Source organism: Callorhinchus milii, unplaced genomic scaffold (genome assembly GCF_018977255.1).
Source record: "Callorhinchus milii isolate IMCB2004 unplaced genomic scaffold, IMCB_Cmil_1.0 Scaffold5, whole genome shotgun sequence".
Taxonomy (NCBI): domain Eukaryota; kingdom Metazoa; phylum Chordata; class Chondrichthyes; order Chimaeriformes; family Callorhinchidae; genus Callorhinchus; species Callorhinchus milii.
In genome coordinates this window covers 49,013,739-49,029,588 of record NW_024704746.1, presented here as the reverse complement: position 1 = coordinate 49,029,588, position 15,850 = coordinate 49,013,739, and the positions used below count along the sequence as shown (strand labels likewise).

The 15,850-nt window shown below is 42.9% G+C and overlaps 1 protein-coding gene across 2 annotated transcripts in view; it reads right to left on the bottom strand.

The window, feature by feature from the left end:
- The window catches only part of wasla (WASP like actin nucleation promoting factor a), a 50,931-nt gene that overhangs the window by 25,794 nt on the left and 9,287 nt on the right, over positions 1-15,850 (bottom strand). Inside the window, exons 2-3 of one of the 2 annotated variants that reach the window (XM_007898556.2) lie at positions 7,493-7,624; positions 4,428-4,514 (exon numbers count right to left, since the gene is read on the bottom strand). In XM_007898556.2, coding sequence (XP_007896747.2) covers positions 4,428-4,514; positions 7,493-7,624 — 219 coding nt within the window. Of the gene's footprint in view, positions 1-4,427; positions 4,515-6,799; positions 6,895-7,492; positions 7,625-15,850 lie in introns of those variants that run through there. The other variant, XM_042335991.1, reaches the window with a different exon arrangement.

The following is a 15,850-nucleotide window of genomic DNA, read 5'->3' as shown; positions in this document are numbered from 1 at the left end:
TGCTTAATGTTTTTAATGTTTTAATATTGATCCATATCACTTTAGTCAGATGCAAAATTACCCATAAGCTCTCCATTTTTCTGAGCTAAAGTGGTAGGGTGTCATCTGGTCACTTTCTTGTTCTTTTTCCCTGGGTACTGTAACGCATACCCTGCATCACTAGCCTTATCCACTATAGGAAAAGGTCCCTTCCATTTTGGAATAAATACATGCGCCTTTGCACCATAGTCCAGTACCATTATAGTGTCGCCCACCTCATATATAAAAGATCAAACCTTTTTGTCATTAATTTGTCTTTTAGAGTGTCTTGATTCTTGGGACACAAACTCATTGGTGACTCACATGTTCTAACATTTTAGATAACCAAGCCTCTCCCATCGTCCCTTGTAGGATGGGAGTTACCATAGCCTGAGGCACCAATAGGTGACCTCGTGTTTTCATCAATCAACAACAACAAAATTACATTTATAGAGCGCCTTTCACGTCGGGACAACGTCCCAAATCGTCCTGTCATCGCCTGATAAGGTGTAATTTTTGTTGTAGCATTGGGGGTTGACCTGATGGCCATGAATCACATGAGCAGCATAGTTGCCCACTGTTTTAGGATGTTCTGCACAGAATTTTTTTAGCATTGTTTTTTAAGCTTGGTTCCCCCTTTCCAGAATTCCAGATGATTGTGGGTGAAGTGATACATGCAATTCTTGATCAATCCTCATTACCCTTTGTATTTCCTTAAACACATTTCCAGTAAAATGTGAGTCCTGATCACTGTCCACTGGTATTGGCAATCCCCATCTTGACATCACATCACACAGAAGTGATGGCAGTGTTACTTCTATGGGGAATGCTTCGATCCATTTAGTAAATTTAGCGATTATTACTTAACAATATTGGTATCGTGACCCAGATTTTGGCAGGGGTCCAACAAAATCAATTTGTATATAGGTTCAGGGGCTGTTGGGTGGAGGAGCTGATCTTAAAAATATTTGGTTAGTATGCAGTGTAGTGTTGTGATGTAAGCAAATTAAGCACCTTTGCCCCTTAATCTTATATCATCTTCTAGCCCTGGCCACCAAGCTGTATTCAATAACTTTTGGATGGTAACCTTTGCTGAGCAGTGGCCACCGGTTGGATGTGCATGGAATATATTGAAAAATTCATCAGCCAAAGCAGGAGAAACATATTTGACTGCAATGGGTCATTGCCCTTGTGCATTAATAATAATAATAATAATCCTTGCATTTGATATAGCGCTTTTCACGTCGGGAGGATGTCCAAAAGCGCTTCACAGAATACACTGTAAAGTGAATTGACTGTATATTTGTGGGCAAACGCAGCAGCCAATTGCGCACAGCAATGTCCCACAAACAGTCGTAGATTGAAAATGACCAATTTATTATTGTTTTTTTTTTTGGTTTTTGGAGGGATTATTATTAGGCTCTGTGTGGAGTAAGGAAACTTGCCCAAGGTTTCGCCCTCTGCCTGGAATTGAACTCAGGTCTCTCACTTGCAAAGCGAGTGCTCTAACCACTGAGCTACAGGCATTAGTATATGTTGGTCCCCAGTAATTATCTCAGTATCCTGTGCCCATTCTACAACTTCTACCGGTGCCTGTTCTGTCATCCATTGTATGCCTTCCTGTGCTGTATGTTTTGCTTCTTTATCTGCCTTTTCATTTCCTTCCTCATGTCTACCCCCTTTGGAATATGCTTTTACCTTCCCTGTGTAACAAGGTGCCAGTCTATTCTCTAACTGTGCCACGGGGTTGCTAACAGGTTCGCGTGTACCAGTGGCTTGCCTTCCATTGTACAAAACTGATTTTTGTGATACAAAGACAAAAGTGGAGTGGTATTTATGGCATATACACTATCAGACCAAATGTTAATAATCCCTCAAGAAAATAAAACAACAATAAAATTGGTCACTTCAATTCATGATTGTTTTTGGGACATTGCTGTGCGTAATTGGCTGCCACGTTTTGCCCATAAATATACAGCCAATTCAATTTACAGTATATTCTGTGAAGCGCTTTGAGAAGACGTGAAAAGCGCTATATCAAATGCAAGGATTATTATTATCATCATATAGTAATGATGATGGTAGAAGAATGGTGCTGTAGCCTTTTCTTTCTGAGGTCCATTATTCTAACATCTGTGCTTAAGGACCTGATTGCTCATTATCTCAAAGGAGTGAACATCTTCTCAGGAAAATATGAAATCAGTAGTTGACCTCAACCGGACCAGCAAGCTACTTTTAATCCCTGCTAAGCTAATCATTAAATAGGCCTACCTTATTAAAGGATTGTAGGTAGGTTACATTCTAAAACTATATAGTTATTAATTAAAAGCCTTAAAAACATCAATAACATCGAAGGAGAAAAAGCGGCACCAGTGGCTAAAAAGAACTGGATAATACCCCCATTAGAGATTGAGTACCATTGAATCATTAGGACTACTAAGTGACTCTTATTCAATTAATTACCCAAGACAAGCAGAAGGATCAAGTAATGGACTGATTGTGATTTGGACTCCTGCTGTTCATATTAGTACAAGTTGTTGTGATTGTTATATTGCTTATTTTAATATGCTATGTTAAGCCGCTTTAAAAGAAAATGAAAAGATCACCTTGAATTGGCAAGTTTGATTCAAAAACAGGATAAGTGAGAGATCGAAAATCTTATTTTCTCACTCAAGGTGAGGACTGTAAGATTATATTTGTGATGCTTAATGATTTTTAAGTCTTTTTAATTAATCTCTATATACTTTTTGAATGTAACATAATATTTTAATAAGGTGGGTTTGATTTAAAGACTATCTTAGCAGGGGTTAAAAGTAGCTTGCTCTTGTTCAACCCTCAACTGTCCTTTCTCCCCCATCCATGCCATGGCCCACTCTGCCTTCCCCCACCTTCGCAACATTGCCCGACTTTGCCATTGCCTCAGCCGCCGAAACCCTCATATAATCATTTGTCACCTCAAGGCTTGACTATGGAAACTCCCTCCTTATCAGCCTCCCCAATTCTCCCCTCCACAAGCTGCAGGTCATCCAGAACTCTGCAGTTCATGTCCTCTCCTGCAGCGGGCTCCATGACTCCATCACCACCAGCTTCACCCGGCTCCACTGGCTCACCATCCCTCAGATAGAATTCAACATCCTTGCCCTCACTTTCAAAGCCCTCCCACGGCCTTCCCCCCTCCTACATCTCTGATCTGCTGACCCCCCCTATCAACCTGTTCACTCCCTCCGTTCAGCAGGCTCCGGCCTGCTCCAGGTCTCCCGCCTGACCCTACCATTGGCGGCCAGGCTTTCAGCCTCTGCCCCTACTCTTTGGAACTCCATCCCACAAACCTTTCGCCTTGCTCGCTCTCTTGCCTCCTTCAAGGCACGACTCAAGACCCTCCTTTTTGCCAGTGCCTTCAGCCGCCCTCCTACCCACTCTGCCCTCCCTCATCCCAACCCTGACCCCCATGTTCGGGTCCTGATCCCTGACTGTTCAGCGCCTTGGGACGTCCTCCCAATGTGAAAGGTACTTTACAAATATAATTCTGTTGTTGTTTCTGGACCAGTTGAGGTCAGCTCCTGATTACATTTCATATTTTCCATGGAAGATGTTCACTCCTCTGAGATGATGAGCAATCAGGTCCTCAAGCATAGATGTAAGACCAATGGACCTCAGAAAGAAAACACAACAGCCTCAGACACCTGCCTATCTCAAGGCTGAGAAACAAGCAGGCTGTGGAAGGCTGCCCAAAAGTTGTCTGTAATTATCTCTGCAAAGCAGCGTGCCCTAGGTCGCTAGAAGCTTGCAAAGGGTGGGGACTTCATTCTCTGTGATAAGGGGAGGCGGAGTTAGAAACACTTAAATGAAAGATGTAACTATGAATAGTTGGAGTCGATGTAGAGAGTCAACACTTCTTCTCAGGTATATTGATTTTACTGTATCTATTGACTCAGTTGGAACTTGTGTGACTTACTTAATAAACTTTGGATTATTGCACAACAGTATCAGTCGTCTCCATCCGAATTTCTTGCAGCATGGGTGTGTCCCTCCAGGGAGAAAGTGATACTCCATTCCAGAGACAAGAAATTTCGATGCATAGATGACATATATATGTGAAACTGAATCTGGATGTGACCAAAATAAATAGGCTCCAAAACCCTTATTACAGCCTATGAATTAATCAGCAAGATCTTCATGCCCAACTCACTGTCAAACCAGCACTCTCAATGGCAAACCATGCACACAGGGAAATGTGCACAGAAAAAATAAAAATTATTCAAGTAAACATGAAAATTGTGCAATGTTACACTAATAATTTAAATACAGGATACAGACATGGCTGTACACACTACTCTAATTCCAAGATAACAATGTGCTTTTAAACCATGCATAATAAATAGCCATACAAAAGTAATAAAAAAACTTACATCACCAACAAATGTGTGAAAGTACGTCCTGGCTTGATAATAATTAAAATTGTTGTAGATTTCCTGCTCCCACATTAGTCTCCCATCCTGCAAAAAAACACAAGCATGATTACTTCTTTCTAGGTTAAGAACTGGTTTTGCATTAGGTGCTACCACATTCCTCAGCTCCCCATATTCCAAGCTCAAGCTCCCATTAATAATCCTTGCATTTGATATACCGCCTTATCAAGTCATTGAGACGTCTCAAAGCGCTTCACAGAATATATTGTAAAGACTGTATTTTGTGGGCCAAATGCAGCAGCCAATTGCACATAGCAGTGTCCCCACAAACAGTCATGGATTCAGTCACTAGATTTTTTTTAAGGGATTATTACCCCCGGAAAGCGATCTGTCAATCAACTAGCAACCAGGTTCCTACTGACTGCTAGGTAAACAGAGGCGTGTGGAGTAAGGAAACTTGCCTAAGGCTTTGATCTGCCCAGGAATCAAACCCTCTCGCTTGCAAAGCGAGTGCTCTAACCACTATGCCATTGAGCTGTGTGAAACACTTTGAGACTTCCTCCCAATGTTAAATCTCTATATATACCTAAATAATATATGGAGTATATAATATATGGAGTAAAATGCAACTTAAACTTCCTCACAGTATATTCTGTGAAGCACTTTGGGACGTCTCGAAGACGTGAAAAGCGCTATATCAAATGCAAGGATTATTATTATCTTTAATTCACTGTACTCATTTACATTTGATATTGTGCTTCATCACTTGTGAGAGAGACTAAGAGAAACAGATAGAGACTGAGAGAAAGAGTGACTGAGCGAGTGAGACTGAGAGAGTGAGACAGAGAGACTGAGAGAGAGACATTGAGAGAGAGAGACAGAGAGACACTGAGAGAGAAAAATATTAACGGAGTGCTCCCCCAGCTGAGTATAGATAAAGACAAAATGTCTGTCTGTGTGTCAATCTTCATTCCGTATTGGATCCTTTGGTTGAGAATGGAGGAGCTGGGGAGTTCGTCGAGCAGAGCATTGGTGTAATCAAGCCTGAATATGATAAATACATTGATCGGGGTATTGGTGGCCCGACAGAAGAGATGGTGGCCAAGGCGGGTGATATTTCATGGATACCAAATGCAAGAAATACAAATGCTGAGCGGGTCAGAGCATGGATGTGGGTTGAAAGGACAACTGAGAGCCAAACAATACACTGAGATTCTGAACCAGCTCCACAAGGTAAAGGTTGCATCAATCCATGTCCTGGATGACAATCCCCCTGATAAAAATTGTCACCACTTTATCGGTGTTTGTGTTCAGTCTGTGTGTAAACTGGCTGCCATATTGTCCTACAAAAATTCATGTTTTACAGTAAATCCTTTAAGATGCAGGATACACAGGTAGATATTAGGGACCAGTCTGCTTTTGTTTCAAAGCAAAATGCAATGTTTTGCTCCAGTTATTTTGTGCAACCCATCACTTCCCATCCAAATTCACTCCCAAAATTTAAATCAATTGGTCATTCCCTTCTTGGCTGTTGTGGGACATTGCCATGTGTAAATTGCTGCCACATTCACCTACAAAATGCACAATGTACATAAGATGTGCTATGCAAATTAAAATAATAATCCTTACATTTGGTATAGTGCTTGTAACATGAAAATTTCTCAAAATGCTTCACAGAGAATTGCTGTCCTACTATGTCGCTGACAAACAATTTCTAGTTATCCAATATTTTAGTCTGATCCATTTTCTCTTTTCTTAGACAAAACAGAAATACTGCTGGAAATCTGAAACAAAAACAGAAGTTGCTGGGAACACTCAGTAGGTCAGGCAGCATCTATGGAGAAAGGAAAATGAGTCAACGTTCCCCAGTTCCCCTCCCAACATGCCCCAGTTCTGATGAAGCTTTTCTTTCTCTATAGATGCTGCCTGACCTGCTGAGTGTTCCAAGTGACTTCTGTTTTTGTTTCTCTTGTCTTAGGATGGCGTTATAATGCATATATATGAACTATGTATATGCAAGTTGTTATTGTTGGGTTTCAGAGAGCAGGGACATAGCGGTTGAAAGTTCAAAGCAGATGGTTAGACAGAGGGAGCGAGGGGCCTGGAGATACAGGCTCCATAGTTCTTGATGAGAAGTGAAATCAGTCACAAGTAGCTTGACTAGCTGTCTTTTCCAGTTAGAAATTCAGGAAGGAACATCCAACATTCACAAAAGCGTTTCGTTCTTTTCCCTTTCTGGTCATATCCTCGGCCAGCCCCCATACACCTATATCTGTAAAGGTGTCTGCGCATATGCACCTTCCAGCAGAGTTACCATCTCAGATGCAATCTTAATCCCTCATCCTATACATAGCGCCAATTCAGGTATTTACCCACAGTTGGCGGTTCGACAGGAAGTAATGCTGTTCCACCTTCTGGGCCAGAAACTCTGCTAATCAGCTGACAAACGTTGGTGGCAATGCTGCCTGACTGGTAGAGAGCAGAGAAGTAGTACAAATCATTACTTCCTCTCTCCCAAGCCCTCAACACTCAATATTTTCAAAGGCAGATCAATATATCTATTTTTTTGAGCAAGTGATCCTTTGCTGAGGCATGCCATTACTCCCAGGGGCTGTTGGGTTAAGTATGGCATAGAAGCAGTCCAGAGGAAAGCACCATTTACTCTGCCTCAACAATGTGCCCACCCCTCCTTCTCAATTGGTACCTACTGGGCCTTAGAGACGCCCTCAAAGAATGCGGAAAGTACAGCTTCGGAGCAGGCCATTCAGCCCAAGTGACAGACTAGGGTGACCTGTCAGACTGAATTGCTAACTTCTGAACAGTTCAAATGCAAAGAATATTAGTTCTGAGCTGCTAACCCATGGCCACCAGATTAAGACTGAGGTGCATGCAGTGTCCACTTCCTTACCTCAAGTATGTACTGGATTTTGACCCAAGTAATAATGTTTGCATTTGATACAGCACCTTATCACCTCAGAACTCGTCTCAAAGCTCTTCACAGGATTTACTGTGTATTTGTCGTGTAGTTACAGTAGGTCAAAGGCCGATGCCGAACCGTCATTTACCTTTATGTCGTAAACTCGGATGAAATAAGACCTTTGTGGATTGTCTTTGATGAGGCAGGCCACACCACAACATTTCTTTGTCCAGTGAAAACGCTCCGATGCAAATACTTGCACGACGGCTGATGCTAAAGTCTGTAAGACAAAGCAAAGCTTGAATTAAATTAACATTAAGGTTTGGAAGCTAAAGGTTGGACATTCAGTAATAAAAAAACATTGCATTTGATATATCGCGTTTTACATTGAGAGAACATCTTAAAACACTTCACAAAATTTTCTGTAAAGTGTAGTTACTGTGTGCTTTGTAGGCAATTTACTTATTATAGGAAGAACTGCTTCTATTGTGGGCAAATGGAGAGAGTGGGGAAAACATATAATAATCTTTACATTTCACATATCATCCTTCACATCAGAATGACGCTTCATAGGATATACTCTAAAGTGACTGTGTATTTTACAAATGAACGTAGCAGCCAATTTGCATCAAACAATGACCCACAAATATCCATGGAAGTAAATGAACAATTTTATTTGGCCAATTGTTGTAAAGTCCTGTAGCTCAGTGGATAGAGCACTCGCTTTGCAAGCGAGAAACCGGAGTTCAATTCCAGGCAGGGCGAAACCTTGGGCAAGTTTTCTTACTTCACATGCCTAATAATAATCCCTCCAAAACAAAAACCATAATAAATTGGTAATTTTCAACCACGACTGTTTGTGGGACATTGCTGTGCGCAATTGGCTGCCGCGTTCGCCCACAAATATACAGTCAATTCACTTTACAGTATATTCTGTGAAGCGCTTTGGGACGTCTAGAAGACGTGAAAAGCGCTATATCAAATGCAAGGATTATTATTATTATTATTAAAGGACGCAGGAAGAAACTCTCTTCTCTTTTTTGAATACTATCACGGGAATCTTTAATGTCCACCTGAACATGCAAACAGGACCTGTTTTAATGCTTCAAGGACATGACCACAGATAATGCACAAATTCCAAGTTATGACATGGGGCTTGAACCCAAAACCTTCGGATCGGAGGCACGAGTGTAACAAACTAAGCCAGGCTGACACACATGCTGTGATGACCTTGAGTGGTTTAAACACTCACAACACATTGGGAGAGCAGTATTTGCTTGAGCTCTGAAGGGATCAGCCAAGGACTGCTGCTGCAAAGCACGTCCTGGGATGGGGTTGCGGAAAACACTGCTTCCAGTGGCAAACACCACTGTGGATTTTTCTGCAAGGTTGCTGACCTGTATGTCAGAAAATAGAGGTATGATTCTCGACTGTGATATCACTGAAATTGCAAGTGCATTGTTCTTTCCGTGTTACCGGAACATCGCCAGACTACGGCATTACCTCACCCCTCACGCTGCTGAAACCCTGGTTCACGCCTTTGTCACCTCAAGGCTGGACTATGGGAACTCTCTCCTCGCCGGCCTTCCCGCCACCTCCCTCCACAAGCTGCAGGTCATTCAGAACTCTGCAGCTCGTGTACTGTCCCGCACCAGGCTTCGGGACCACATCACTCCCACCCTCGCTCACCTCCACTGGCTTCCCATCCCCCAGAGGATTGATTTCAAGATCCTCATCCTCACCTACAAGGCCATTCACGGCCTTGCTCCCTCCTACCTCTCCAACCTACTATCCCCTACCTACCTGCCCGTACCCTCCGTTCCTCCAGCTCCGGTCTGCTCCACGTCCCCCGCCCCAATCGCCCTACCATTGGTGGTCGGGCCTTCAGCCTCTCAGCCCCGAGGCTCTGGAACTCTATCCCCCAGTGCCTTCGCCTTGCTTCCTCCCTCTCCTCCTTCAAGGCCGGTCTCAAAACCTTTCTCTTTGACCGAGCCTTCAGCTCCCCTCTCGATTCTCTTCCCCCTTCTCGCTCCCTCCCATCCCTCCCCTCACCCCGACCATTTCCCCCCTCCTCGCTCCCTCCCCTCCCTTGACCATTTCCCCCCTGCTCGGGTCATGACCCAACTGTGCAGCGCCTTGGGACGTCCTCCTGACGTGAAAGGCGCTTTATAAATGGAATCTTGTTGTTGTTGTTGTTGTTGTTGTTGTTACCACAGCTACTGTGGAATCTGCACTGCAAAGTAAACTAGCTTGTTACCAGTTGTCTCAAGGAGTCAGGTGTGAGGTGCTGGAAAGATGCCAGAATTCACTCCTCTTCCCAAACTGCTTCAGTATTTCCTGAGTGTGAAATCTGCTTACACACATTATTTGTAAGTCAACACCCACAAGATAAAATTTAGCACAGATTAACCACGGTGACTAGCCATAGTTGGTGGAGACTCAATTTCACACATGTAAAATTTTGGTTTACTGACAATTTCTGTATGATAGACCCCCAACAGTATATAACAACAATAATAATGACAACCAAACACTCAGTGGTTTTATACAAAGTCTCTGATTTATTCCCAGGGTCATGAAGATATTAAGAAACGTTTCTGTCTGTCAATGACACCAAGATTTAAAAAATTAAGTGTTTATCCTGTACATCTTTACCCACCGTTGCCCAATATCCCTTGATAACAATAACTTGCATTTATATAGCACCCCTCACACAGGTTAGCATCCCACAGTGCTTGACAGTGGCAGAGCACAACACTGAGCCGGGGGGGGGGGGGGGGAGAGGGGCAGGTGACCGTAGGCATGGTCGAATTGAAAGGTTTTCTGGCACAACCTGAGGATGGGGAAGGAAGGGCAAAGTGGCAGGATAGAGAAAGAGTGTTCCAGAGTTCGGTGAGTAGTGACTGAAATGGTGGAACAGAGGGGACATGAAACATGCAGGCCAGACCCAGTCAAGCGGAGGTAGCAGGTTGTGCAGTAATTGGGTCGGAGGAGTAGGGAGGTGCATGACGGGATTTTAAACCCTTACCTAACAAATATCTATTCATCTCAGTCTTGAAATTTTGAATGGATCCAGCATCCATAGCTTTTTAGGAGAGAAAGTTCAATATATATATATATATATGTAGAGAGAGAGAGAGGGATATTATATAACTTCATATCTGTTTTGGAAAGCAGCCCAGTTAACAGACCTGATCAATATTTAATGTGCAAGTACCACTATGTTATTCAATTCCTCAGGAAGCTGATAGGAGTTTTCATGCTTTTCCTGAATATAAGAAGGAAGTTTGTAGTTCTGCAAACAATATTGAAGAAAACTGAGATAGCCGGGTTGGTCCAAAGTACTAATACTGCCGAGGGCAGACCAGCTGTACTTGGCAGGGCAGACCAGTCACTTGGGGCAAGAATTCTTCCCACTCACTCCTTTTAACCCTGCAAGCCAAAGCCAGAAAGGGTTGGGTGATCCTAACCAGACAGTGATTTTTCACACAACAATATCCTATAAACAGCCATTAAGTGAATAACAACAAAATTACATTTGTATGGCGCCTTTCACGTTGGGAGAACGTCCCAAGGCGCTGCAACAACCAATTTTTTGGGTGGATTATTGGCAAGGACACAGGGGGAAACTACCTTTTTTTGAATAATGCTATGAGATCTGTGACATCCGCCTGAACACACATAGATGCAACCTTGGTTCAATGTCTCAATAGAACGCACAAGGAAACAGGAAAATGATAAGCAAAAATGATCAACTTGAAAACTAAACAGTAGTATTGATGCCACAGGCAGTTAAATACCTGCTTCTATGACTGTACGGTCCAAGCTATCAATGCAATCGGAATAGGATTGAGGCTGGTCAGATTGAACATGCTTTTTCTTCCCAATATAATCGCTTGCTTTTGAGGTGAACCTCCAATACTGTTGCTAAAATAAGGATGAAACCAACTGAAACAATGGCACAGCTTCAACATGAAGATATTGAAGGGCACTAAACTCCAAAGTTTATTTGCCTCTTCCCTCCCCGCCACATACACACACCAGTACCAAAAGCCTGAAAATGCTTTTCAAATGAGCAGGGCAAATGTTTTAAGAGGGAACTTCAAATTCTAAACAAATCACCAGTGACTTTCTGAATGCCTATTTGGTTGTGAATTGAAGTTGGAGCAACAACTGCCTTTCAGAAAAGTGGGCCTAGAAACACTGCAGAGAAAGCTGACTGAATATGAACACACTGTGTCTTGTTTAGTAACCAAATTCCTCTCCGTACAGTGAGATTGTAGCACAGTAACTGGCAAAAGACGACCCTGCTGAGAATATGCTACACAAAAGGATTATTTAATGGCACTAGCTGAAAAGTGAAAGGAGTTTCTCCCGGTACTGTGTGTCAACAATCTGCCAAATAAGATTGGTCATTCACTTTGTGGCTGTTTGTGGGAAACATTGCTGTGCAAAACCTAGCTGCTGTGTTCACCTCAACAAATACAGTCACTCTACTTTATATTAAATCCTAGGAAGTGCTTTGAGATATCCTTCGAATATGGAAGACACTGTATCAAATGCAAGGATTATTATTCCCTCCTCCCTGTGGGTCATGACTCATAAATCACCGCACGTTATATGACGTAGGATTAGAAGGAGTCCATTGTGCCTATCCTTGTTCTTTGAAAGAGCTATTCGTTTTATCCCACTCTCTTGCCCTTTCCTCGATCCTCTTTTATATTTTTCTTTTCAAATATTTGTCCAATTCCCTTTTGAAATCTATCATAGATTCTGCTTTAACCAGCAATTATGGTAGAGAGTCTATTATAATAATCCTTGCATTTGATGTAGCGCTTTTCACAGAACAATAATAATAATCCTTACATTTTGATACAGCGCTTTTCATGGCTTCTCGACGTCTCAAAACGCTTCACAGAATAGACTGTAAAGTGAATTGACTGTATATTTGTGGGCAAACGGTGACAGCTAATTGTGCAGCAGTATATCACAAAGAGCCGTGGATTGAGTGACCGTGGATTGATTTTTTGGAGGGATTATTACCTCCAGGAACCAATCTGCCAATGGACTAACACTGGGTTCCGACTTATTGCTACGTAAACAGGAGTGTGGAGTAAGCAAACTTGCCTAAGGTTTTACCCTGCCCGGGAATCAAATCCGGGTTCTCTCGCTTGAGAGGCGAGTGCTCTAACCAATACACTACAGGACTCCAATTGCTTATAATCTGCTGCGTGAACAAATTTCTCCTGATCTCTTCCTGAGGTTAGACTTAAAGCTTGTTTCACTGGTGGCAGCAAACCATTGGTATTCAGCAACTCAGTTATTTTTCATGATCCTTTACAAGTTGAATGCTTATACACAGTTAACAACTGACATTCTCCCAAAAACAAGCCTAACCACTTCCTGCACAACTGCTGATCAGTGAAAGAACAATCCGAATTACTGAAGTGCACTGGCCTTGCTCCCAAGTTTATCCAAAACTGCTGAGAAAGGATCAAGCCATTGTAGGATTTCTGCACTACTGCTAACTGTGACCTGTCACCAAAGGAAAAGCATTAAATATACTTAACTTTACAAAGTGCTGGAGCTGATATTAGGTATCAAGTACACTCCAAGAACATGATTTCATCTGACCTTATTCAAGACCACTGGCTATGAATTGGATTTCAGAAAAATGATCCAGCCAAGCTTTATAAAGGAGCTCTAAACAGTGTTAACGCATATAAACAGCCCAAATCATCACAAGTTTAGTGCAGAAGGACAAGCCATTCAGCCTATTGTGGGGTGCTGGTGTTAGCATCTCCACTATATCCATTGGCTCTCATCCCACTCTCTGCTCTTTCCTCATTATATCTGGACTGCTTTTAGCAACTCCACTGAATTGATCTACTCCAGATCTACTTTGAGTTTGCCCCACAAAACACTCCACTTCATATCCTGAAGACCTTTGAAATGTCCACCTGATATGAAAGGCGCCATACCAAATTTAAGGATTATAATAATCCCAAACTCCCTTCTTACACTTCTCTGTCCACTTTAATATAAGCTTTCATCAAATGTTTACCTAATTCCCTTTCAGTTGCTACAATGACCTCAGTTTCAATAGCAATATCTGTGGTGAGGCAATCCACATTCTAAAAATCTTCTGTACAAAACAACTTGTGCGTAATATCTTAGTGTGGCCTTGAGTGATCAGAAAGTGGTTCCTTGATGGCACCACATGGGGAAATTGCTGACGCAGTCACATTCCAGCACACCATTACACCACATATCAGTGTATTTCGGAGCTACTCTAAAGTGAGACTCTGGGTAGAACTGCGAGTAACACTAATTTGAAGTATTGTGGTAGAGGGAGGAAAGAGGTTTAACACTCAATTCCTCTTCTTCATAACCACAGGATGCACTAAGTGTCAATGTGAACCACAAATTAACCAGATGTTCCACATTTAAGACAATATCTGTCAACCGATGCTGCCTCACACATTATTTTCTTCTTTTTAAATGCAAGGAAGACAACTTTTTTAGCCTGCAATAATAATAATCCTTGTATTTGATATTGCGCCTTATCACGTCCTTGAGACATCTCAAAGCTGTTCAGAACATAGTGTAAAGTGAATTAATTGTGTATTTTGTGGGCGAAATGCAGCAGCCAATTATGCACAACATTGTTCCCACAAACAGTTGTGGATTGAGTGACCAATTTATTTATTTTTTTGAAGGAATTATTACCATCAGAAAAGCAATCCACCAATCGACTAACAACCAACCAGGTTCCTACTTATTGCTAGATAAACAGAGGTGTGTGGAGTAAGGAAACTTGCTCAACATTTCGCCCTGCCGGTAATCGAACCCAGGTCTCTCGCTTGTGGGGCGAGTGTTCTAACCACTGAGATACAGGACTCCAGAGTTAGTAGTGGAGTTGACAGTGCTCTGTTAAAACAATCTTATTCTGTTTGCTGGAATTTATATATTAGGACCTGTGCACAGAGGACAAAGGCACTTATACTTTATATTCAAAGCTTGTTTACTTAATAAGTTAAGAAAGTTGCATTTGTTCAATAAACAGTTACAATAGGCAAGCTGCTATCAAAAATATTGATGCCAGCATTGCATATTATGCTAACATATTACTGTAATGCTAATAACAAATATCAATAAATTCATAAGATTCATAAACAGCATATGAAAAGTCTCAAGGTCTTTTGCTTCTTGTCTCTCCAAAACTTGAACAAGGAGCGTTGTCTCTGGAACTGGCACATCTGATGATAGCAGACATCAAATTAAGGAATCAAAAGTCCTTGTCTTTAGCAGTCAAATCCAAAATCGAGGGGATACATTCAGCTTCCTCTGCCCCATCCACAGCTACCCACACATCACCTCTCCCTCATGACCCACCCATCCCCCATATACTTCTTCAACCCTATCTCTCCCTCCACCCTCATCGTAAACTCAAACCCACCACCTGCTCCCTCAATCCCATCCCCACCTCTCTCCTCATCTCCCAGCTCCACCTTCTGGCCCCCCTCCTGTCCGATGTCATCAACCTCTCCTTGTTCACCGGTTCAGTTCCCACCCCACTAAAAACAGCTGCCATCACCCCCATCCTGAAAAAACCTTCCCTGGACCCATCCCTCCTCTCCAGCGACTGCCCCATCTCTAACCTCCCATTCCTCTCCAAGGTCATGGAACCAGTCGTCATGTCCCATCTCTGATCCTTTCTTTCTCGCCATTTCCTTTTTGAACCCCTCTAATCCAGCTTCTACACTGACAATAGCACGGAAACAGCCCTGGTCAAAGTCACTAATGTCATTCTGAATATCTGGGATCAGGGCTCCCTCTGCCTCCTTGTCCTCCTCAACCTCTCTGCCACCTTCGACACTCATTCCTCCTACACCACCTCTCCTCTTTACTTAATCTTTGAGGACTTGCCCTTGCCTGGATCAAATCCTATCTCTCTCAGCATTTCCACTTTGTTGCCTCTAACGGTTTCTCCTCCAGCTCCCGCACTGTTACATCTGGCGTCTCCCAGGGCTCTGTCCTTGGCCCTCTCCTCTTTAATATCTACATGCTCCCCCTTGGTGACATCATCCACAGACTTGGGGTCAACTTCCACATGTATGCAGATGCACCCAACTCGATCTTTCTGCCTCCACCCTCAACTCCAAGACTACTACTGTCCTGACAGACTGTCTGTCGGACATCAAGTCCCGGATGAGGGCAAATTTCCTGCAGTTGAATGTGAACAAGATTGAGGTCCTCCTGATTGGCTCGCGCCAGCGCCTCTGCGCCTCAGGCAACATCAACCTCCATGGTTGCACACTACAACTCACCAAGCCAGTCAGGACCCTCAACTGTCTTTTCTTCCCCACATCCAAGCCATGACCCTCTCTGCCTCCCCACATCTCCGTAACATCGGCCTACTCCGCCACTACTTCACCCCTCAGGCCACGGAAACTCTTGTTCATGCCTTCATCACCTCTAGACTCGACCAGTGGAGTCCTGTAGC